Here is a 24904-nt window from a genome sequence, read left to right as displayed (position 1 = left end):
CTTTCGACCCAATTTGAAATGGAGACTCTGAGTCGCTGCATCTTGTAGCTGTGTTGTCTTGATTTGGTCATGTGATTTTGACGCGTCGACCCCAGAGATTTAACTAGAAATATGTTTAAAACGAAATATGTTTATATAAATAAGACCTGGAGGAGGCGTGTTCCTTTTTGGACATTGAAAGATCGACGAATAAGGGGAACCCTTGGTCAGGTAGCGACGAGGCTTGACTGTGAACTGAAGTACTGACAGTGATGCCTGCCGCGATTTTGCAACTCGAGTTAATGGCTTGACGGCTCGTAAATGCTTACGTGTGCTTATCTTAGACGTAGACGATTGAGAAGGGATGCCTGCCTGGTTAATTTACTTTGGGTAGGGTAGCAATAACTACTGTGCAGATTTCTGAAATGAAGAGAGGTAACGCTGAGCAGTTTTGGAAGGGTTGCTTGACTTGAAAGACTGATTAGAGGAGAACTGTCCTCAATGATGGTAACCCCCCAAAACCGGCAGAGCCAAGTAGAATACTGCAGTCAGGACAACTAACCTCATAGGAGATGACAAGGCTTTATAGGCAGTAGTCATCTTGTTGGAGCCCTGTCTCGAATGACTGTGTCAAGGAGAGAAGGTTTAGTGATGTTGGTGAAAGTGAGGGAGAAATTATGTGCACAGCAGAGTTCGGAAGTCTTAAAAGGAGTGATTGAGGACAGTATTTGGCCCTGGAAGGTGTGGAGATCAGGGAAATATTTTACTGCTATTCATAATCACCATCATTACCATTGCATTAATAACATAATCTACAGTAATGATATTGCATTCAGATGTTTAAATATATTGGCAGCCAATTAGCCTTTATTACAGGTGCAGTGATAACCACTTTAAACTGTTGAGTTAAATTTATAATCTTAAATGCTTATATGCTGATTATATTGGGTTATGCTATTTGAATAACCAGGTTATTCATTATTATCTTTTATTCATTTATATCTTTTGATTAAGCTTTTAGTAGTGGGTCTTGATTAAAACATTTATTCAATGGATTACATATACATAGTTTTAGTTAGGTTATTACACATATGAGAATGGCTTCTGTCTCTCTGTCTGTTGAGAGGTCAGGAGTCGATCGGCGGGGTGAGGCAAAGTGCATTTGAGGTCGACCACACACACACAGTAGATAGACTGTTAGATTTGTATTGTGATTGTCATTTATGCTTAGAAATATCTACTTAGATATTCTTAGAGTTTTATAATTAGGTGTAGATTGGTAGAGGTTTGATCCTTAATAGTCTGCAAGCTTTGTGTGCATTCCACAGCTCTCTGACTTTCACACCCACATTTTAGGAGCATGGGAGAGGTCGTACCTTGTCTTATTGTTTTATGGTAGGATAAACGTATCTATATCTGTTTTAGGCTAAGTGCCTTTTGTTTAGATGGACGGCTCTGGGGAGTCTTCCTGGGGTCACAGTTTGACCCCCACACACAGATACACACACACACACACATACACACACACACAAGGTATTCTTTGTCCACATGTACACCCATGTAAGAGGTCATATGTTAATGACCCTATGCATATTCATGTTACCACAATAAAAGAGCAGTGTTACGGGGGAGCGGACGAGAGCAACTGGGGTCAAGCGAAGGAACGGCGCCTGTCCAGTTCTCTCCCGTGCACGTGAAACATAAAGAACTTGCCTACTCGTGTCTTGCTTGCTGTGTAATTACATTGCCTTCAATGTTCCAGCAAATAGGGTTAAGCTATTAACCTATGTTACGGGTTCAGAAATTGAGGATGAGAGTAAAACAATGATGGTCCAGAAGAGGTCGTTCAAACAATTGATTTTAATGAATGCACGCTGCGTGGAGAGGTGCAAACTGCAAAACAGTTGTACATCTCTGCCCAAAATACACTCTAGATTGCTTTTATAACATCAGGGTATTGTAACGCCCCTTCTTGCGTTTACAAGCACATAATTTGCATGTACAGAACATTCAGGTATTTTAAGAATTAAATGTAACATAGAGGTTCCTCCTTGTGGCATACTCTTCCAAATATGGTGATGACCTAAGGCCTTGAGGTCACCCTGGGCTGGACATCCTTCCGTCACCTGTAACTAGGCAAACTCAAATCCCACAAGAAGCTGAATACATTCAGGCCTTTGCTCAGCTACTATTTTACTGTAACAATATACTCAGCATATGAGTTATGATACATATATATTTAACTCAATCATTTTAAAGTAGTTATAACTGCACCTGTAATAAACATGTTAATATTTGATTATGATAACCCCTATAATATAAATTATAACATAATGCCAGCAGCTTCAATAAACACTTTGATGAAATGATAGAATGTTAAGGATGGTGGTTATATACAGTTCAGCAGTGACCTAATTTCTTTAAATATTACAATTCCCTCTTTTGACGTCTTCCAAAGACGTCACTACACCATTCCCAGGTCCACTACCTTCGCTTTGACCCTCTCTCTGCTACCCCTTACTAACCTACTGTGTTCATCTAAGGTTCCTGTCATTATTCAAAGTTGGTTCACAATATCATATCAGACAAAATGATAAATCCTACTGCCACGTCTGCTTTGTTAAGCTCTTCAGTTAGACTCTGTGCCTGTGTGCCAATGTGTGTGTACATGCGTCTCGACGTTTAATGTCTAAATGTACATTTGGATGTATGTGGACTTGTATGTCTATCGGCATTTATGAGTCAGTAGTTTTTAAGAAAGAAGGCATTAGTGTGTAAAATGTTTCCTGACTATTAACTCCTGATACTGGAGGGACTTTCCTGTTTGCCCAACCTCTTGGGTTTTTGGCCTTTTACACTTTTACTAAAGAAATTTTTAATAGAGCCCAAAGAGATTTTTATTTTGCTCCTGTGCTTGACAGGATAAGCCAAGTTGTTTTTGTTTTGTTTTGAAATTTCCCCTTCTGTGTGTGTGTGTGTACATAAGTAAGGATATGATAATCAACATAAGATCCCTGGTTTGCAAATGATTTTCTGCCCCCACTGCAGGGCAACATCCTACATCATTTTGTGGTGAGTCTATGTTGGCTAGTTTAATACAGATATATAACAGTTTCTTGATTCCATGGCCCACTCATAGTTGCGCAGTGTCAATGTATGTGGAGAGTTCAATACACATTTCTTGGCTAATTATTTTCCCAATAAAAGTGAAATCAAACATTGCATTTGATTTCATTTATGTATTATCATGTCCTGGGCTCTATCCATTATATTAACTTTATTCAATCTCAATACTCTTTATGTGTGTGAGCAACGCTTTTAGTTTTATTAAACACAGAGTAAAATACACACCATCCCCATGTCAGCCTGACTCTCCACTAAAAAACACACTTCAAAGTTTTCTATCAGGTTTTACGCCTCTTTTGGCTTCAAGCATATACATAACATGCAAAGGTTACTGTTAATGCCCGTTAGACAAGTTTCCATTATCTACAACATTTTGTTTCACCCGGCTCACCCTCACACGTTTCCTGTTCGCTTATTGCATATTTATCTTTAACACCTTTTACCTCAGTAGTTGCTAAGCAGAAACAAAGCAACCTATGATCCACCTTTACCCTGTAAAATAAACCCCTGTCATGTTTGTGTCTGTAAGCATGTTTTGCATTCATTCCTGCAAGTTAGAAGCTGTATCAAGCCCAGGCCTTTGGCCTGGCCTATATTTAAATCATGTGTGTTTGTAAGTGTGCATGCAATTAACCTGCTATGTTCTCATCTTCCCTCAACATGTATCACCTGGACACTCTCACCAGTGAAGCTTAAAACCCTTTTGGACGGAACATCAACTCTAAACAAGCACAGTTATGCTTTGTGTATAAAATGAACTCAACCTGTAAATAGAGACATCACTGTTATGTCAAACATAAAATAATACTGTACAACACGTTATTAATACAGTCATCCTAAGGCAGATTATATGATAGCATTAAAAGAATCTCCAAATCCCAAATCCCAACAAGTCCTGCTTTTAAATCTTCCCTGACTTTCCCTTCAAGTTCTGCTTTCTTAGTACAATAATTAGGTCCTCCTATTTATCTTTACATCTGCCATATTGATTCCTTCATGTGTAAGTGTCAGATTTCGAGCATCTAAAACTTTACTCAGTCTCTGTTGTGCTAATGATGTCATAGTGAACGCCTGCAAGTTCACATAAGCCACCACACTATGTGTAGTCAGAACTTTTAGTGAGTGTTCTCTCCCTACATGTACTGTTTCCTATATTATTTTGGCAAGCCCTGCTGCATGCTGTGCACATTTAGGGTGCCTTGCTTCTGTTGGACTCAACCTCATGCTAACCTACATAAATACCTGTCTTAAGAGAGACCTCTGCACAGCTCAGACGCCAGTTGCAAGAGCTCTCTAACATTAGAATCATCAACTGTGGCTTATATAGTGTTATTTCGGTACTTTATACTTCACACATTTTTGAACGTTGTTTATATGGGGAGTTCCTCTTTTTGTGTCTATATTTATTAATATGCCTTGTGCACTAAAGCTTCCTGTTTTTCAGTCTGGCTGAGCACTTGTTTGTGATTATAAACTGGCCTCTACAAGCCTTCATAGCAGATACACATTACAAATGCTTCATATATACAGAGAAAAACCCAATAATCCACATTTCACTATTTTGTTCTTTGGTTCAGATTTGGATTCTGTATTGTTCTTTATTTGTTATCATTTATATTCAGATTGTTTTCTTTTGCAGGCCTGCTTAGAACAAAAATGAGAAAAAAAAAGAGAGCTGAGTATTAGCTCATCAAAGTACCAAACAAAATCACCTGACAGGTTTTTTTTCTTTATAAGTGCACTGTTACAAAACCCCTTAAACATGTCCAGGATTATTAAAACTCCCTCTTTAAAAATAAAACAACAACCTCAAAATCTTCAACACTCTTAAATTTCACCCATAGAACACACCCAAAACGTAAAAAACTACACCGTTTCGTACACAATATCCCCCTTTAAGCATTTTACCAAACTCACCTTCAACCTTAACATATAAGCACGTTCTCACAATATGTCAACACTAACTTATACACCTCTTAATCAAAGTTGCACCTCCTAACAATCTACCCCTCCTTTAAGGCCTCAATCACACACACAGCAACCTCCTCTGTCATCAGTCACACGAGCTCTCAAACTTTTTGCATACTCAGCCATATCTCCACAATTTAACTTGGCAAGAGAAATACTTTTTTTTTTTTTTTTAAACCTCATGCCATTATTCAATTATTTTCATTTTCTTTCTATACTAATCCCTTGTTTTCATCAGTCAGTGCAAAGCACTCCTAAGTCACACTTTTAAACTAGTTTAATCAGTTTATTCAACATTCACACCATTCTATCACTCATACAAGTAGCAAGCCGATCTTCATTGCGTATGTTTGTGTGTGCTATTTTGCATATATGGCTTCACAGTCTCACAGACACTTTCCCATTCTCCAGTTAAAGAGTCAGTTTTCTCCGTCCCCGAATCACTAACCCAAATTTTACTTCCCCACCTTAAATCACAGCCCTGCTGGTCTTCCACCACCAGTTAGGGCTTGCTGTCAGGTTCCTGGACACTGTAAACAATTCAACCAGAAACTTGCCTTAACATATCCATTCATGTTAACCTGTAATTTCTTCAGACTCCTGGATCTGGAGAATTGGTGCGGGTCTGCTGTACTCCTGAAAATAACAAACTAAAACATTTTCATTATTATCACGGACGCCTAAACGACCCATTTCTCATTTTCTATTCAAAAATACCAATTATGTCATGTATGTAAGCGTGTTCTTCCTTGCGTTATGTGGTCATGTAAATGCAGTGTAAGCTGTTTTCTTCATTGCATGCCTTCATTGCGTTCTTCATTACATTCTCCTGTATTCATGTCAATATACACTAAGTGTAAGCTGTTTCTTAATTGCATGCCAGGTGATCATCTTAATTAAGTGTAAGCAGTTTCTTCATTGCATGAGTGTAAGCTGCTTCTTCATTGCATCCTTATGTATTCATTGCATTTTCATGTATTCATATTTAATTTATGCATCTTTTCACTGAGCTCTAGATTCAAACTATCTCACTTCTGATTCGTTTCAAAAATAATCTCACATGTAACAATTTGTATATGTGTGTTTTCTATTCATTAATATAATTGTCAGTTATTTTGATTATCTTTACCTTTTGTATTGTTTACCTCTTTGTTGTGATGGGGTGGACATCCCTAAACGATCCCGAGTTCAGGGTTCAATTTCAATCCAATCATCTCCTATCTTCTCGCAGTCAAACTCGTCCAGCTTCATCTCTCACTGGTCCTTTTTCATTCACAGTGTCCTGTTCGGGCTTCAGAGCTCCAGCAAACACAGTGTGTTTCTTCTCTGTTTTGATCTTTCAGTATTTCCTCTTCCTTCAGTCTTATTTTCATTTGCTCTGTTTTCTTCTCCATTCATTTTTTCTGTCTTTTCTTCCAAGATTGCTCCAAGCTTGGCAAATATGACAGTCAGTGCCTTCAAGCAGACATATCACGCTGTTCTTCACCAGCATGCATGTTGCATTTCGTGCTGTCTTCCATGCTGCTGGACTCATCAGTCGTTGTCAATGTTACTGCTTTCGCCTGCACTGTCTTTTAGCTTCCGTTACTTCTTCACGTCCACGATGTTCTATCGGTCTTCATCAGGAAATTAACTGTCCTTTGCGTTTCTTCTCGGGGTCAAGGACCAAGTGAGAGGTCAAGCTGCACAATTTCAAGCCAAAGACTGGCTTATTTTCTCCCAATTCTTTTATTCTACTTTTCTTCTGCTGAACTCAAGGTTGCAAAGTTGAGAGAGTCCACCTGTATTGGCACACTAAAGCATATAATTAGTATCATCTTCATTTTATCTTAAAACCTCCCTTTTGCTTCATCTGCCCAGAGTTAAATCTCTCTCTCTACTCTGGGTGCACACTTGTCACCGTGAGCTTCCCTTTTATGGGCATGCATTTCCTGTCCCAGACACACACACACGGTTTCCTGTTTCTACAGCTTCTGCAGAGACTTCCTTTTAATAATCAGTCTACAAATAATCAGTAATTCTACTGATACTTTATCTAAAAACAATATGCCTTCATTTCACTCACACACATTTAAATAGCGCTCTTTCACTCACACACATCACGCTTCTTTAGGTCAGTTTTGTAGCATCAGTCACACAATCATTTCTTGAGTGGGTTTACTAAGTGCATATACTTATGTGTTTTTTTTTTTTTTTTAAACAGAAAAATAAACTCAACCTCTCATAACATCACTCAAAGTCAAATATCTTCATAGACCCCAAAGTAAGCATATTATTTCCCTAGTCAAAAGTCAAACCGTTACTCACAGTAATTTTTAATCTCACAGCCTTTGTGTTTTGAGTCATGGTCAGTGGCCCCTATTTCACAGCAAACACGCACCTCTGTTTCAACCAGCCCTGTCTGACCATCCGTTATTGGAGTCAACACAAGACTAAACGTAAAGCCAGTCATATCTCTGCTATCGTCTTCCAAAACTCCATGGTCTGTTTCCTCCATGGAGTGTACAGGTTACATTACAAAACTACATTTGAAAGCCAATCGCACACATGCAAAATGAGACAGACATGTATCATAAAGTAGTCATCGTATTTAACAACCGTAATACCAACAAAGTAGAAATAAAAGCAATTCTTCCCTTAAAACACCAATATAAGTCGTCCTTCACCCAGGCTCTGCAGTCAGTCATTAGCCACTCATTAGTAAACAGGAAATGTCACTCTAAATAAGTCACAGGCACCTCATTTACATAGACACAGACACACTCTCAAAATAACCAGCCTGCTGCAGTGCCCGTGGCAGACAGAGCCTATATACAAACATAGAAATTATAACACAGAGACGTCTGATAGATTAACTTATATTTACAAGGCCTTAAATTGCACAACCTACAGAATTTAGACAAAATTTTAACTTAACCCTCCAAGGGACAAACTCCCTGAGTTTTTGATAATCAATGACAGTCTCAGTTCCAAACTGTATCTGCTCTAATCCCTAAATATCCTAAGTAAATTTAAAAGCGTCCAACGCCCAGCTCCAAGCTTTATCGCCCAAACAAAGTGCAAACACCGTTCCAAACGGTCAACTGATCCAATCAGTAGCTATTTTGGACCGTCCTCAGTTGTCCACGATTGCCAATCGAACTATCCCGTCCAACGGAAGACCCTGGTCGTCACCAGGGAATTGGGAGCGTCACCTCCGAACGATGCACTTTCTTAGAACTTCCCACAGTTCCGTTCTAAAAATTTAATTATGTTTTTAAAGACATCCTATGCAACCACCAAACCGACTTTATTGATGTCCAAGCCCAGCTTTATATTCAATTATGACTGTATTACCATACACAGTTTCCAAATTACCTATAATCCTAAATTCAGTAGTCCAACTACTTTAAATTCTCTTTCCTTAGCAGTCCAACTGCATTTAAATCCTCGTAGCAGTCCAACTGCTTGTCCTTTACTCAGTACTGTCACTTAACCTTACATTATCATTACTTCAACTTCAATTCTCATGAGATTTTCACCAAAATCAAAACAGACCTTTACCAGTAATTTTCAGTGAGTAGACTTTCAATTTGTTTTCAGATCCAATTCAGCACTGTTTGGAAATAATTCAACAGGTAGTGCCTTACCTTTAAATAAGCCGGCTTATGTCCACTCACTTCGACCACTGACTCGTGTCTGCCTGTTTGAGCACCTTGGACCCTCTCAGTCTCAACCTCCAACTTTCTCCCTCAACCCCGGGCCAATGCACCAAATGTTACGGGTTCAGAAATTGAGGATGAGAGTAAAACAATGATGGTCCAGAAGAGGTCGTTCAAACAATTGATTTTAATGAATGCACGCTGCGTGGAGAGGTGCAAACTGCAAAACAGTTGTACATCTCTACCCAAAATACACTCTAGATTGCTTTTATAACATCAGGGTATTGTGACGCCCCTTCTTGCGTTTACAAGCACATAATTTGCATGTACAGAACATTCAGGTATTTTAAGAATTAAATGCAACATAGAGGTTCCTCCTCGTGGCATACTCTTCCAAATATGGTGATGACCTAAGGCCTTGAGGTCACCCTGGGCTGGACATCCTTCCGTCACCTGTAACTAGGCAAACTCAAATCCCACAAGAAGCTGAATACATTCAGGCCTTTGCTCAGCTACTATTTTACTGTACCAATATACTCAGCATATGAGTTATGATACATATATATTTAACTCAATCATTTTAAAGTAGTTATAACTGCACCTGTAATAAACATGTTAATATTTGATTATGATAACCCCTATAATATAAATTATAACATAATGCCAGCAGCTTCAATAAACACTTTGATGAAATGATAGAATGTTAAGGATGGTGGTTATATACAGTTCAGCAGTGACCTAATTTCTTTAAATATTACACCTATCATAGACTCATTTGTAGAAATAAGCGAGAGTCAGAAGATGAACAGGAAGTGCTTGTCGTGAAGATGGAGATCATGTCCTTTTCAAACTGTGTCAAAAGTTGTCAACAGAACATTTGTGGTTTTGAAACTTCTCCATGTCTGGTATCTGTTTGACGCATGAGGGGGCGTCATAAATAATACCCTGATGCTATAAAGACAACTCCTGGTGTATTTTTGGGCGGAGATCTACAGCTGATGTTTTGCAGTGTACATCTCCCCACGCGTGTGTTCATTAAAATCATCCTTTCGACCTTATCCTCCTGGACCAGTGTTGTAATTTGGATTTCCTCCTATATCCCACCTTAATATTTGAACCCTTAACAAAGGATAGTAGGGCACTAACTGGCTGCTGTATTGGCAAAGGAAGGTTGGAGAAAAGATAACCTTGCAGAAGAGATAACCAAAAGTTTGGATGTGTCCAACCCGGTGCAAAAGACTTTTGCACTGGGTTGCACACATCCAAACTCCAAACTCAACGACCGAGGGCTGCTGGTGGAATTGAATACGGGACTTTCTTGCTGTGAGTTTGTGTAGTGATTACAGTCACAACTAGGTAGTTTCTCAAAGCTCCATACACTGAGCAGACAAGGCAAATGAAAACGGGAGAAGAATAAACACATACATGGATATACTCTCTCACTCAGATACAAAATTGATTTTTAAATTGTTCTTTTGTTGTTGTGTTTTCTCTTCCAATTTTAGAAATGTGTTAAAAATGTCCCCCCCCCCCCCCCCCCCCCCCCACACACACACACACACACACACTACAAATTCAGGAAGAGTGTAGGGTCCAGACAGTCATACATCTACATCTTAAAAAAAAGGCTAAACTGTAAATATTACCTTCTTACTTTGTGAAACAGTGAAAGTGAGAAAACTGAGGATTAATCTACAGTAGTATCAAAAGCTATTAGAATAATCCTTTAATTTGGTTACAACTTATTACAACTTACTGTAGGCTTGAAAAGGAACTCCTGGGGCCTGTTGTTCACATTGCTAAACTGCTATATTCCAAGAGGACTGATCTAGAGGGGAGCTGCCGCAACAAATGTGGTAGGCAAGTACCAGGCATGCAAGGCTAGATTTTAACAGATTAGGCAGGGTAGACATCCAGAGAGCGTAGAGGCAGTTAGAACTGGGATATTCTCTCATTCATCAGCTCCATCCGAGCTCTAAAACACCTATACTCAGAGGATTAGATACTGGACTTTTTAAACACAAAGCTAATTTAGACTTCCTGTATTTGTCACAGTCACTTAGCGGACTCAAGTGCTGGACTCCATTAAAAAAAGAGATTGAACAGTTTATTTACCAAAAAACCAAGTGCTATATAAAAATGTGCAAGGGAAGACAACACCTATAAGGAAACCTGGGACAGGAAGGGAAAACCACACTCTTGTTCGGTCACACAAAGAAAACGTCCTCTAGCCACTCGAGAAAACACTCACGAACACACTCCAGGGGACAAGGCAGGTTCTATTGACACGGAGAACATGGTTAGTAGCCAGGAAAATCACAAGAGACAAGGAATTAACTAGAGAGAGCTGGCATTGCAAAAATGACACTCGTCTTTGCAATTCCAGCTCTCTCTAGTTAATTCCTTTGCAATGATCCAGCGATGAGAAACACTGAACAGCCATCTTAAATAGTCACTGGTGAGTCAGGATGATGCACAACAGATTGATTGCAGTTGTGTTGGACAGAGCCAGGAACCCGCAAAGAATTCTGCCACGGCAGATGAGGGTCAAGAGAGAAAGAGAAAGAGACAACAATAGAGCAGCGAACAGGAGAGAAGACGGGGAGACATTGGGACAACAACAGTATTGGGATGCAGGTTCAATAGATTAACAATGTGCACATGAATGATTAGTGTTTCCTCTGCAGGTGAAGGTAGAAAGTGTGTGTGAGCTGAATTGAGCAGCATGGATCAGTGTGAGGACAGAGAGGAGGGAGTCCCTCCCTCTAAAAGCACTCTGTGTGGGGAACATGAGAGCCAGACCAAAGCTCAGAGGTGAGATGACCATCTCTAACTGTCCATGACTCTTCTCCATGTCACAGCTCAGCACTCACATCACTGCTCCATCATTATTCACAGGAACCCACCTGGACCTCCACCCAGCTCTGTGTCCTTACAGAGTGACTGGTCTGAAGACCGGCCCATTGATTTTAAAGTCCATCAGGCGACTACTGTGGAGAGGTGTGTTGTTAGGAACATGAACTCTTTGAGAGTTGATTTAACTGCTTGGTGTTGTTGTTGCTGCAGTGCAAACATGTCATTCCCTCAATCCCATTTAAATTGTCTCTTAATAACAAGGCTTAGGTTTCTAAACGACTAGAATCCACTTCAGCAAACAGGAAGTGATCAGTGACAACAAGTGACAAAATTTTCAGAGTAGGGCTGTCCCACCACCTGCCAACAACAGAAAACATCCCCATGTTTAATGCACAAAATAAAGACATTAAAAACACACTCTGCATTGAAGTATTTTATTCTAATGTGAACTAATGCAGTGCGTAGTACACTGAAAATGTCTAATTTGGTCCCCTCAGAAGAGAATAACAAAAAAACTACTTAGAAGATGTCTGAGATGCCTTTGAGGATCTTTAGTAAGAAAACACTATGGCAAATATTAGGGTACTCAACTGGAGTGAGGCAAATGGAAAACTGCACATGCAGAAATGAATGTTCACTTGTCGGCAACTATTATAATGGAGGCTGAAGCCTGAACCTACAGTGAGTGCAGTTCAGCAGCCAGATCTGTGAGCTGAACTGAGTGGCAGCAACATAAGCCTGTTTGATATTTTTTCACATTTCTAAGCTATTGTTTAGGAGTCATATCTCAAAATTGTGCAATATGAGATTGCTGTGACTGGGTAGGTGCGAGAATGCATCTGGAAAAATAAATGAAATTGCCTAATACAGGGGTGGGGAACTTCCGGTGTCCTCCAGGCTTTAGATGTGTCTTTCATCCAACAAAGGTTATTCAAATGGCTACATTACCTCCTCAACATGTCTTGAAATTCTCCAGAGGCCTGGTAATGAACTAATCATTTGATTCAGGTCTGTTGACCCAGGGTGATATCTAAAACCTGCAGAACTCCAGAGTTCCCCACCCCTGGCCTAATATTGTCATGATCCTGGGCCATGTTGGCCCAGCATTCTTAGTTTTTCGTGTGTTTTGGGATTTGTTCTCTATTTATGCCTTGGTTTCTAGGTTCTGTTAAGATGTTTCTTATTTGATTATCCCCTGTGTGCCCCTCTGTGTATCTGAGCCCTCGTTTCCCCTCCTTGTGTTTCATTCAATGTTTTTCCCCAGCCCCTTATGTCTGTTCTCTCTCTCTCTCTCTCTGCCTGTCTGAACCTCTGTGCACTTCCTGTTTTACTTTGACAGTCCCTCGTCAGTATGCGTCACGTTGTGTTCACTCCTGCCCTGTCTCGTTATGATTATCAGTGTCACCTGTGTTCCCCGTGTATGCCCACTTCCCTCGTTAACCCTCCGTGTATTTATGTCTGCGTCTCCCTCCGTTCTGTGTCGCGTTCTCCCTCATGCTGTGTGGATCTCCCTGTGTCTCTCTGTGAGTTTAGTTTGTGATTTTCCAGTTTAGTTTAGGTTGCTTTTGTATGCTTTTCCCAGCCAGCAAATAAAGCTGTGGTTTTGAGTTCATCCCTTGTGTCTACGAGTTTGCGTTTGGGTCCTCTCCCTGCCTGCCACACAGCCGAAACATGACAAATATATCTGAGATACAATTTAAAGCTTTCCAAACTTGATTGGGATTGCACTCTCTGAGAGAGCTAACACAGAGAAGAAAACCTACTCATCTGTGCCGTGTCCTTGAACTAATTAGATTAGATTAGATAAAACTTTATTAATCCCTCAGGTGTGTTCCTCTGGGAAATTCGGTAATTCTCCTTCATTCCGCCACAGAGTGGACCAGGAGAGCTCAGAGGTTCCCAGTGGTCAGTCTGCCCAGCAGCATCAAACACAGCTGGACTCCATATTTATGGTGTGTACAAGTACAACAACTACTTTTACATTTAGTCTGTTCACAGTCATCTCCATGCTGCTCTTTGTAGACCAGTGGATGGTCAGTGTGTCCAACATGGATCTGATGTTTGGCTCCATGATTTCAGTCTGATCGGCTCATTCATAAATATTCTGTTCTAGCTGCTGGAGGACAACATCATCACTTTTGTGAAGAACGAGCTGAAGAAGATCCAGAAGGTTCTGAGTCCAGATTACCCAGAATGCTTAGAGAGTCACAGGAGCAGCAGCAGAGAGGCATTTGTGAAGATCACAGTGGACTTCCTGAGGAGAATGAAGCAGGAGGAGCTGGCTGACCGTTTGCAGAGCAGTAAGAGGATTTATCTAAAGATTTAACCTTCTGTGTCATGGTACTTGGTCTATGTTTCTGGATTCTGGGTTATTGGAATATCCTATACCACTAGTTTCATGGTTGTGTTTACCTTATGTATAAAGTGTGCTTCGGTTAGTTGTTAGTGTTACGGGTCCGAAATTGAGGACGAGAGTAAAACAATGATGGTCCAGAAGAGGTCGGTCAAACAATTGATTTTAATGAATGCACGCCGCGTGGGGAGGTGTAAACTGCAAGACATCAGTTGTACATCCCCCCCCCCCAAAATACACTTCAGATTGCTTTTATAACATCAGGGTATTGTAACGCCCCCTCTTGCGTTTACAGACACATAATTTGCATCTTAAGAACATTATTTGCCTCCTCTACAGATAATGATCAATTCTAAGAGATAAATGCAGACACAGAAGTTCCCCTTTCTGGCATCCTCTTCCGAATATGGTGATGATCTCAGGCCTTTGAGGTCACCATGGACTGGTCCTCTCCACGTGTCACCTGTTACTAGGCAAACTCAAGTGCAACATGAATACATTCAGGCCTTTGCTCAGCTACTATTTTACTGCAACAATATACTCAGCATATAAGCTTTTAAGATGATAGATTTAACTCAACGATTTAAAGTGGTTATAACCGCACCCGTAATAAACATGTTAATATGTGATTATGATAACCCCTGTAATACAAATTATAACATAATGCCAACAACTTCAATAAATGCTTTGATGAAATGATAATTAATGCAACGATAAGGATGATGGCTATATACAGTTCAGCAGTAAACTAATTTCTTTAATTCTACATTAGTTAGTTAGTTCTGCTCTTGGTTATCTTAGCATTTTCCTCCATAAGGAGCTATTCTTCTCTTGGGTTTAGTCAGCATTTTCTTCACATTTGGTTTTCCCTTTCTGTCTTACATGATAGTTTTCTTCTCATGTCTGTTTTTTTTCCCCTCTCGGTCCCTGTGGAAAGCCTGGTGTGTAAGTCGTTTTCCGTAATTGGCATAATTCCTGTTTTATTTTGATAGCCTCTTCATGTTTCCCATCCCCTAGTTTTCCTATGTGTGGCTTTAAGTCTTCAGTCTCCCTTTTCTTGTTGTCCAGTTGGCTGTTTTCCCACATTCTATTCATCCCTTGCTTCTTCTTTTCTAGCTTTAGCTGTCTATTCTAATTTTAGGAGTTCTGGGATTGTAAAGCCACATTTTTCTTACAACAATAAAGGTGCCTTGTTTAGTTATCACTTTCATTTTGAGTCCTGCATTTAAGTCGTACCACTGCTTACCACAAAGCAATACATGAAATTATGAATAAATGAGGGGATTAACTCATTTAACCGTTTAAGACATACCATAGAACCAAGTCCGCCAGAGCTTATCTTTATATTTTTACATGCTGTAGTGCCATTCTTGGAAGCATTTCAAGTTACTATACATCAATACAATCGTTAGAGCCCAAATTTTAATAATATGTATGTATTCAGTCCATAGTAACTACATAAATAGCAAAAAATGCAATAAACTACAAAAAAAGAAAAATGTTTTTGTTTGTATTACATATATTTGTAGTTAGAGAAATTTAAGAGATTTATTCCTCAAAACTGTTAATACAAAAAGTTGCACTAAATAATTCCCAACCACAGGAAATTTGAGTGTCTTCATAGTTTTATTTTTGAGATACACCAATTTTATATAAACAAAAATACATATTATAATGCAAATTTGCAAAAAAAACAAAACAAACAAACAAAACAAACAAAACAGCATGTGCATCAAAATAAACAATTTCCAACAGTGTAGCTCGACTTCTAATCATCCCAGTACTATACAAAAAGGCATAAAGTCAAACATGACTTTTAAAAACACAAGTGTAGGCTTATAAGGCCGCAAAGGTAAAAACTACATTTTCCATGAAAATTATGTCACTTCAGGTTCCGGGCACGTAATGTCAGACATACGATAGGGCTTTGGAGTTGACGTCACGCCGCAATGCATTGTGGTAGCGCGGCGCCATCTTCCTGGGCCACTAATCAAAACAAACACACTATTTTGGAAGGACGGTTGCTAGAAACATTCTTAAAGCAGTTTACAACATAAAGGACGGTACAGAGACAGATTGCATCTGGATGCAAAGAGGCGGTACTTGCATAAAATATCGTGCACTGGAAATGTGGACCCGTGGAGAAGAAACCCTGAAGACCTACCGCTATTGCCGTAGCCTGATATATTATCGTAAATTTCTGGAGGGACCAGGGTTTTAATAGTTTTGCAATTTTAATTAGTTTTTATTTTAATTTCGTTTTGACTTCAGATTTTCAATTTTATATTAGTTTTAATTAGTTTTTACCAATTGTTTGCTAGTTTAGTTTAGTTTTTATTTTTTTGAAAATCCTTAGTTTCAGTTTAGTTTTGATTAGTTTCAGTTATAGTTTTAGTTGTGTTTGCAATAATTAAGTGTAACAAAATCCCAGTTTCATCATATCAGTCATTCTCTTCTGCTTATCCTTGGGTATGTTGCTATTCCAGCTACCATACCCTGCACCCTGGACAGGTCGCCTGTCTGTCGCAGGGCTAACACGCAGAGAAAGACAACTCACATTCCCACCTATGGGTTCTTTAAATAAATAAATAAAGGCAGATGAACAACCATTGATACCAGGCAACTATAAAATGTATATCTTGGCCCCAATGAGACTATTAACTCTTGCAGCACCGGGTGTTAAGGTGTTTGACTCACACAGTTATGTAGATATCCCAGTCCTGTTGTCTCGGGATGCATCACGCTGCCTTGCCTGGTGTTAGCTTCTGTTTCTGGGGATGAGGGTTGGGCGTGCTCCCTTACCTTCTCCAGGTAAGCTAGGTTAGCCTTCTTGTGTGAACTTTTCAAGTGCACTTTAAGGTTTGTGGGATTTTTTTCCCTTTAGAAATGTCCCTCATAATTTGTCTCGTTCCACTACAAGACACTTGCTTTATCCAAAACACAGTCATATTCAAAGTAATCCCAAATTGGACTCGTGGACGGAGCGGCAACACAGACGACCCGACTGAGGTACTTGCCACCTGCAGGCATAATAAGGCACAGCAAGAACATAACCTGGAAAATACACTTCATTCTCACCCTAGACTAACGTATGACACATACACATCAACGAAAACTAAACACATTTTCTCTATAAATTCAGTTAATTTTAGTTAGTTTTGTGAACGGTCATTTCAGTTTTAGTTAGTTTTCCTTTTATTGCAAAGTCTCGTTTTTATTTTTATTTCCGTTAACGAAAATGTTTTTTATTCGTTATTTTGTTAGTTTTCGTAAACGATAATAACCTTGGGAGGGACACATCCAATTCACCAAAGATTGGGTAGGTGTAGTGGGTCGCCCACTACACCTGTATGGCTGGAGTCACGGAGACCTGCACCCCTGTCGCTGCTCTTCTGTTTAATGTAAAACCAACAGTGCGGATCTGTGGCACAAGGACTGTTACAGATGAACCTGTATACTGGGTTTTGCTGGGGAATATGACCAAGATGCAGCCAGAGGCCGGCCCTAAGATGGACTGCTCCTCTTCAGCTGCCCCAAAAAAGGCTCTTGATCAAAACATAAACAGACCATCCGTAGTGACAGGTAAAAGGAGCCGTCTTCAAAAAAGAAAAATCCCACCTCCTACTGTGGAGGATTTGTCACCGCTATTGGATACTTTGCTGGAACACAGTAAAGCTGTGGGTTGTGGAAATGAACCATAATGTTTTATCTACGTGCCTGAAGTGCACTGCCATGTAAATAATTTGCATTTACTGAATATGTACTGACTGAGTATCACTGTTCAAACGTTGAATAAAGAAACAAACTAATTTTTGCCTTTTTTAAAAAAAACAAAAAAACACTTTATAGATCATCAAATCAGTTACAATGTAGAATCCATGTCATTTATAGTTTACAAATGACAAAATGTTCACATAAAATCATGACAGCGTTTACATGATAGCACCCACTACTAACACTACTTAATTTACTGTATCTTCTGAAACATTACTGCTATTTATACAGCACAAGACTTAAGAATATTTAACAGGAGCAAGTTTCATTTTTACCTGGTTTTACTACCACACTGTTCACCATCTTATCGAGAAGGGTCACCTCTTCACCTTCACATGGAAGAAGTAATCTTATTGGCATGGTGGTATGTTTGACGCAGGTCTCTTGTGTAGCGTTGGAACCCAGTCATGATGTGTTTCATCCATTTCATTGGCTGGTTTGCCTGCAATATTGCCAAATAATTAGCAACTCTATAAATAGAGAGTAGTTCTGCAAAATTACTCAGTAGGATGTTTGTTGTAATTTGCTATGACCTCAGAGTGCATCGAAAATAAAACTAACTAAGCTATAAAGAGTGATATGAACATATTTAGAACTTACCGGAATGAAAATGTCTGGAGCACCAACAGATATTTGGAGATGGAAGAGAACTGGATATCAGCTTGTCTCACAGCAGCTATCCAGGCTAGACGTCTTCTTTTGGTAACATCCGATACATGAGCTCCCTCATGTTGCTTCCAGGTTGGGAAAGAATAAAAAGATATACCATTCTCAAGCTTATTCCCTTGCTGGTCGTGCGATCGAACATTACAGCTGACCACACAGCAAGTGCGAACCATGGCTGATGTGTGTGCTTTCGCTCCTCTTTCGCTTGAACTTTGTTTGGCCCAGGAAGATGGCACCTCAACCAAAAATCCTGGCCACGCCCCCTCTTGTGACATAACTCTCCAAAGCCCTTTTGTTTACGCTGATGTCTATTCCAATGTAGGAAGTGCTATGATCGGATCGGCAAAGCGTGTTTCTGGAATATTGTGTTTTTGTTGCTGCCAGTGATTTTTACGCATGTTTTGCAAAGCTATATGTGGAAAGAAACAGTGGCCTAGGACAAGCTGATGGCATAAGATGTACAACTCCTCCGTTTACACATGCAAAAAAAAAAAAAAAAAAAAAAAAATACGCTAGCTGATGTGGTTGCAGTTCTACAGGCATTTAAAAATAGTTACGCAAAATAGAGCGTTCCCGCTCCGACTGATGTTAAAGGATTAAATGTATTCAAACAGTGGTTCTTTAGGAAATTAAACATGTAATTTGTGATTATTAAAACATAATTATTTTCTATATATTGCTTTCCATCAAGAACACTTTGCTGCAGTTTGTCAGCATAAACTTAAATCTGCACTGAAGAAGAAGTTCCAGTGTGTGTTTGAGGGGATTGCTAAAGCAGGAAACCCAACCCTTCTGAATCAGATCTACACACAGCTCTGCATCACAGAGGGAGGGACTGCAGAGGTCAATGATGAACATGAGGTCAGACAGATTGAAACAGCATCCAGGAAATCAGACAAACCAGAAACAACAATCAGACAAGAAGACATCTTTAAAGCCTCACCTGGAAGAGATGAACCAATCAGAACAGTGCTGACAAAGGGCGTGGCTGGCATTGGGAAAACAGTCTTAACACAGAAATACAGCCTGGACTGGGCTGAAGACAAAGCCAACCAGGACATCCAGTTCATATTTCCATTCACTTTCAGAGAGCTGAATGTGCTGAAAGAGGAAAAGTTCAGCTTGGTGGAACTTGTTCATCACTTCTTTACTGAAACCAAAGAAGCAGGAATCTGCAGCTTTGAAGACTTCCAGGTTGTGTTCATCTTTGATGGTCTGGATGAGTGTCGACTTCCTCTGGACTTCCACAGAACTACAATCCTAACTGACCCTAGAAAGTCCACCTCAGTGGATGTGCTGCTGATAAACCTCATCAGGGGGAAACTGCTTCCCTCTGCTCACCTCTGGATAACCACACGACCAGCAGCAGCTAATCAGATCCCTCCTGATTGTGCTGACATGGTGACAGAGGTCAGAGGGTTCACTGACCCACAGAAGGAGGAGTACTTAAGGAAGAGATTCAGAGATGAGGAGCAGGCCAGCAGGATCATCTCCCACATCAAGACATCACGAAGCCTCCACATCATGTGCCACATCCCAGTCTTCTGCTGGATCACTGCTACAGTTCTGGAGGATGTGCTGAAAACCAGAGAGGGAGGACAGCTGCCCAAGACCCTGACTGAGATGTACACCCACTTCCTGGTGGTTCAGGTCAAAATGAAAATGGTCAAGTATGATGGAGGAACTAACACAGATCCACACTGGAGTCCCGAGAACAGGAAGATGATTAAATATCTAGGAAAACTGGCTTTTGATCAGCTGCAGAAAGGAAACCTGATCTTCTATGAATCAGACCTGACAGAGTGTGGCATCGATATCAGAGCAGCCTCAGTGTACTCAGGAGTGTTCACACAGATCTTTAAAGAGGAGAGAGGACTGTACCAGGACAAGGTGTTCTGCTTCATCCATCTGAGTGTTCAAGAGTTTCTGGCTGCTCTTCATGTCCATCGGACCTTCATCAACTCTGGACTCAATCTGCTGGAAGAACAACAAACAACCCTCAAATTCTCTAAATTATTTGACAAACCAAAACTTCAATCTCTCCACCAGAGTGCTGTGAACAAGGCCTTACAGAGTCCAAATGGACACCTGGACTTGTTCCTCCGCTTCCTCCTGGGTCTTTCACTGCAGGCCAGTCAGACTCTCCTACGAGGCTTCTTCACACAGACAGGAAGTAGCTCACAGACCAATCAGGAAACAGTCCAGTACATTAAAAAGAAGCTCAGTGAGAATATGTCTGCAGAGAAAAGCATCAATCTGTTCCACTGTCTGAATGAACTGAATGATTGTTCTCTAGTGGAGGAGATCCAACAGTCCCTGAGATCAAGAAGTCTCTCTACAGATAAACTGTCTCCTGCTCAGTGGTCAGCTCTGGTCTTCATCTTACTGTCATCAGAAAAAGATCTGGATGTGTTTGACCTGAAGAAATACTCTGCTTCAGAGGAGGCTCTTCTGAGGCTGCTGCCAGTGGTCAAAGCCTCCAACAAATCTCTGTGAGTAAACATGTGACTATACTTTTAGTTTATAAATATCTATTCTAGTTAAAAAAAAACTGTCCTGTGCATTTTAAAGGGTAAAAAAGAAGAAACGAAAAGCACTATCTTTTGAAATTTTAACGTATTTTAGATAGTATTCACAGTCAAATACAAGATTTTTTTAATGCTTCATATTAGTAACACTGAACTGCTGCTAATCTATTTATTGTGATTGTGCGGCCCAATTGAAATAATAATAAAATAATAAAAATCCATTCAATTCTCCCAAATGTCTAGGACATGGTGATAGATGTAGCTTTAAGAAGTGATTTTCTTTTTTCAGACTTAATGGCTGTTTCGTCTCAAAGAGAAGTTATGAAGCTCTGTCCTCAGTTCTCAGATGTCAGTCCTCTAGGCTGAGAGAGCTTGACCTGAGTAACAACAACCTTCAGGATTCCGGTGTGAAACTTCTGTTTGCTGCATTGCAAAGTCCACATTGTAAACTGGAAAGTCTGAGGTCGGCTAAATGTATAACTTTTGTTCTTTTACCCAGTCTAATCTGCCATTTTTCCTTGGTTAGGCTTAGGGATTAAATATCTGATCTAAATTATCAAATTAAAATTTGAGACACATCGTCAGTAGTGGACCTTGGATTCATCGGAGCTTCGGCCATTATCACTAGACACGCTCATCCAAGGAGGCCCTGCCAGGGTTGATCAGGCCCCGGAGTGTGCCACTGGTTGATGTTAAAATTGTTATTTCTCTTCTTCTATCTGTTGTTTAGTTTTCTTCAGTTTATTCTATCTACAGGGAGTGCAGAATTATTAGGCAAGTTTTATTTTTGAGGAATAATTTTATTATTGAACAACAACCATGTTCTCAATGAACCCCAAAAACTTATTAATATCAAAGCTGAATGTTTTTGGAAGTAGTTTTTAGTTTTAGCTATTTTAGGGGGATATCTGTGTGTGCAGGTGACTATTACTGTGCATAATTATTAGGCAACTTAACAAAAAACAAATATATACCCATTTCAATTATTTATTTTTACCAGTGAAACCAATATAACATCTCCACATTCACAAATATACATTTCTGACATTCAAAAACAAAACAAAAACAAATCAGCGACCAATATAGCCACCTTTCTTTGCAAGGACACTCAAAAGCCTGCCATCCATGGATTCTGTCAGTGTTTTGATCTGTTCACCATCAACATTGCGTGCAGCAGCAACCACAGCCTCCCAGATACTGTTCAGAGAGGTGTACTGTTTTCCCTCCTTGTAAATCTCACATTTGATGATGGACCACAGGTTCTCAATGGGGTTCAGATCAGGTGAACAAGGAGGCCATGTCATTAGTTTTTCTTCTTTTATACCCTTTCTTGCCAGCCACGCTGTGGAGTACTTGGACGCGTGTGATGGAGCATTGTCCTGCATGAAAATCATGTTTTTCTTGAAGGATGCAGACTTCTTCCTGTACCACTGCTTGAAGAAGGTGTCTTCCAGAAACTGGCAGTAGGACTGGGAGTTGAGCTTGACTCCATCCTCAACCCGAAAAGGCCCCACAAGCTCATCCTTGATGATACCAGCCCAAACCAGTACTCCACATCCACCTTGCTGGCGTCTGAGTGGGACTGGAGCTCTCTGCCCTTTACCAATCCAGCCACGGGCCCATCCATCTGGCCCATCAAGACTCACTCTCATTTCGTCAGTCCATAAAACCTTAGAAAAAATCAGTCTTGAGATATTTCTTGGCCCAGTCTTGACGTTTCAGCTTGTGTGTCTTGTTCAGTGGTGGTCGTCTTTCAGCCTTTCTTACCTTGGCCATGTCTCTGAGTATTGCACACCTTGTGCTTTTGGGCACTCCAGTGATGTTGCAGCTCTGAAATATGGCCAAACTGGTGGCAAGTGGCATCTTGGCAGCTGCACGCTTGACTTTTCTCAGTTCATGGGCAGTTATTTTGCACCTTGGTTTTTCCACACACTTCTTGCGACCCTGTTGACTATTTTGAATGAAACATTTCATTGTTCGATGATCACGCTTCAGAAGCTTTGCAGTTTTAAGACTGCTGCATCCCTCTGCAAGATATCTCACTATTTTTGACTTTTCTGAGCCTGTCAAGTCCTTCTTTTGACCCATTTTGCCAAAGGAAAGGAAGTTGCCTAATAATTATGCACACCTGATCTAGGGTGTTGATGTCATTAGACCACACCCCTTCTCATTACAGAGATGCACATCACCTAATATGCTTAATTGGTAGTAGGCTTTCGAGCCTATACAGCTTGGAGTAAGACAACATGCATGAAGAGGATGATGTGGACAAAATACTCATTTGCCTAATAATTCTGCACTCCCTGTATTTAATGCACCTGAGAAATACGTACCTCTAAAGGTGAGCGTCATCCTTTTGTTCTTTTGCCTCACTATTTTTTATTATTTCCAAATCTCAGTCAATTGCTATATCTTTTTGATTTTCATAAAGTTCAATGACAGTACTTACAGCCTGTTATATATGTGTGTATATATATATATATATGTGTGTACACACACACACACACACACACACATACACATATATATATATATATATATATATATATATATAGATATAGATATAGATATAGATAGATAGATAGATAGATATCTATATGTATAGACAAGCTCGGGTCCTGGGAGCTTGAGGGTGCTGTGGATTTTCTTAGCTGTTCCTAGAACTGCGCTCTATGGGTGTGTGTGTGTGTGTGTGTGTGTGTAGCCAAATCTAGAACCTCCTCATTGCACCATGAAAGTATTTTGAATCCATGATATTTGATTTTATTCTTGTGTTCTTTATTTCTAGTTTGAGTAGCTGTTTCCTCTCAGAAAAAAGCTGTGAAGCACTGTCCTCAGTCCTCACCTGCCAAACCTCGAATCTGAGGGAGCTGGACCTGAGTAACAACGACCTACAAAATTCAGGAGTGAAGCTTCTGTCTGCTGCACTGCAGAGTCCACATTGTGCACTGGAAACACTAAGGTCCCATCCAGCAATATTATGTTGTTCTTTAAATGACATGATTAACCAGTCTAAAGTAGCTAATAAATTTGAACTTACCATATTTCTTGTTGTATCTCAGTATTTTTTAATTTCTTCTAAATCATGGGAAATCTCCACATTTCTGATGTGTTTAAAACAAGGCAAAATTTATTCCAACCAGTCCCCAAACTGTTTTTGTGTTCTTTATTTTCCAGAATGAGTGTCTGTAACCTTTCAGAGAGAAATTGTGAAGCTTTATCCTTAGTTCTGAGCTCTCAGTCCTCTAGTCTGAAAGAGTTGGACCTGAGTGACAACAACCTAGAAGATTCAGGAGTGAAGCTTCTGTGTGCTGGAGTTGAGAGTCCACACTGTACACTGGAAAGTCTCAGGTCAGGATTCAACTCTCCATAATGTATAATCAATTTGACAATTTCTAATAAATGTTTATAAAATTGTCAGGTGCATTTTATTTGCCTTTGGTTTGATTAGTAGACTCTGAATCATTGTCTGAAATATTTCCAAAACATCAGCAGAAATTTCGGACTCGTTTCTCACCATCTCATGTCTTTTATTGTGTATAAGGAAGATTAAATTCAATTCAATCTTATTTATATAGCGCCAAATCACAACAACAGTCGCCTCAATGTTGTGATCAACACCAATAAAATCTAAAAATTTCTGATTCTGACTGATGCTGAAAAAACTATGTACATACTGACTGAAAAGGTTTTAGTTGATCTAAAATGCTCCAGCGAGTACTGACTATGAATAGAAAGTTAAAAACTGTTATTTCCATATTGGCTTCTCTTCCTATGTCCCCCGTTGAGTATAGAATTAAAGTGTAAATTCTTGTTCTCAGATACAGTTTTGCCATTTGCAATATTATATGTTTGAGACCTCATAGTACCCATATCTAAGCAAAGCCCATTACTCTCAGTCTGCAAAGTTGAACTTTTTTAAAATGTTACAACGAACACTCCCCACTATAATCTATGAATCTCTGAGTTTCTGTATTGAAATATCATTAAAATCACAGTAAAAACTGTCAACC

At 39.8% G+C, this 24904-nt stretch overlaps 1 protein-coding gene across 1 annotated transcript in view; it reads left to right on the top strand.

The window, feature by feature from the left end:
* The window catches only part of LOC134622685 (NLR family CARD domain-containing protein 3-like), a 39856-nt gene that overhangs the window by 14463 nt on the left and 489 nt on the right, over positions 1-24904 (top strand). The window contains exons 3-6 of the mRNA XM_065470166.1: positions 13444-13532; positions 19055-20855; positions 21181-21354; positions 24069-24242. Coding sequence (XP_065326238.1) covers positions 13444-13532; positions 19055-20855; positions 21181-21354; positions 24069-24242 — 2238 coding nt within the window. The remainder of the gene's footprint in view (positions 1-13443; positions 13533-19054; positions 20856-21180; positions 21355-24068; positions 24243-24904) is intronic.

This window comes from Pelmatolapia mariae, linkage group LG3_W (assembly GCF_036321145.2).
Source record: "Pelmatolapia mariae isolate MD_Pm_ZW linkage group LG3_W, Pm_UMD_F_2, whole genome shotgun sequence".
NCBI classification, from domain to species: Eukaryota; Metazoa; Chordata; class Actinopteri; order Cichliformes; family Cichlidae; genus Pelmatolapia; species Pelmatolapia mariae.
This window is presented reverse-complemented; position numbering and strand designations above follow the sequence as displayed.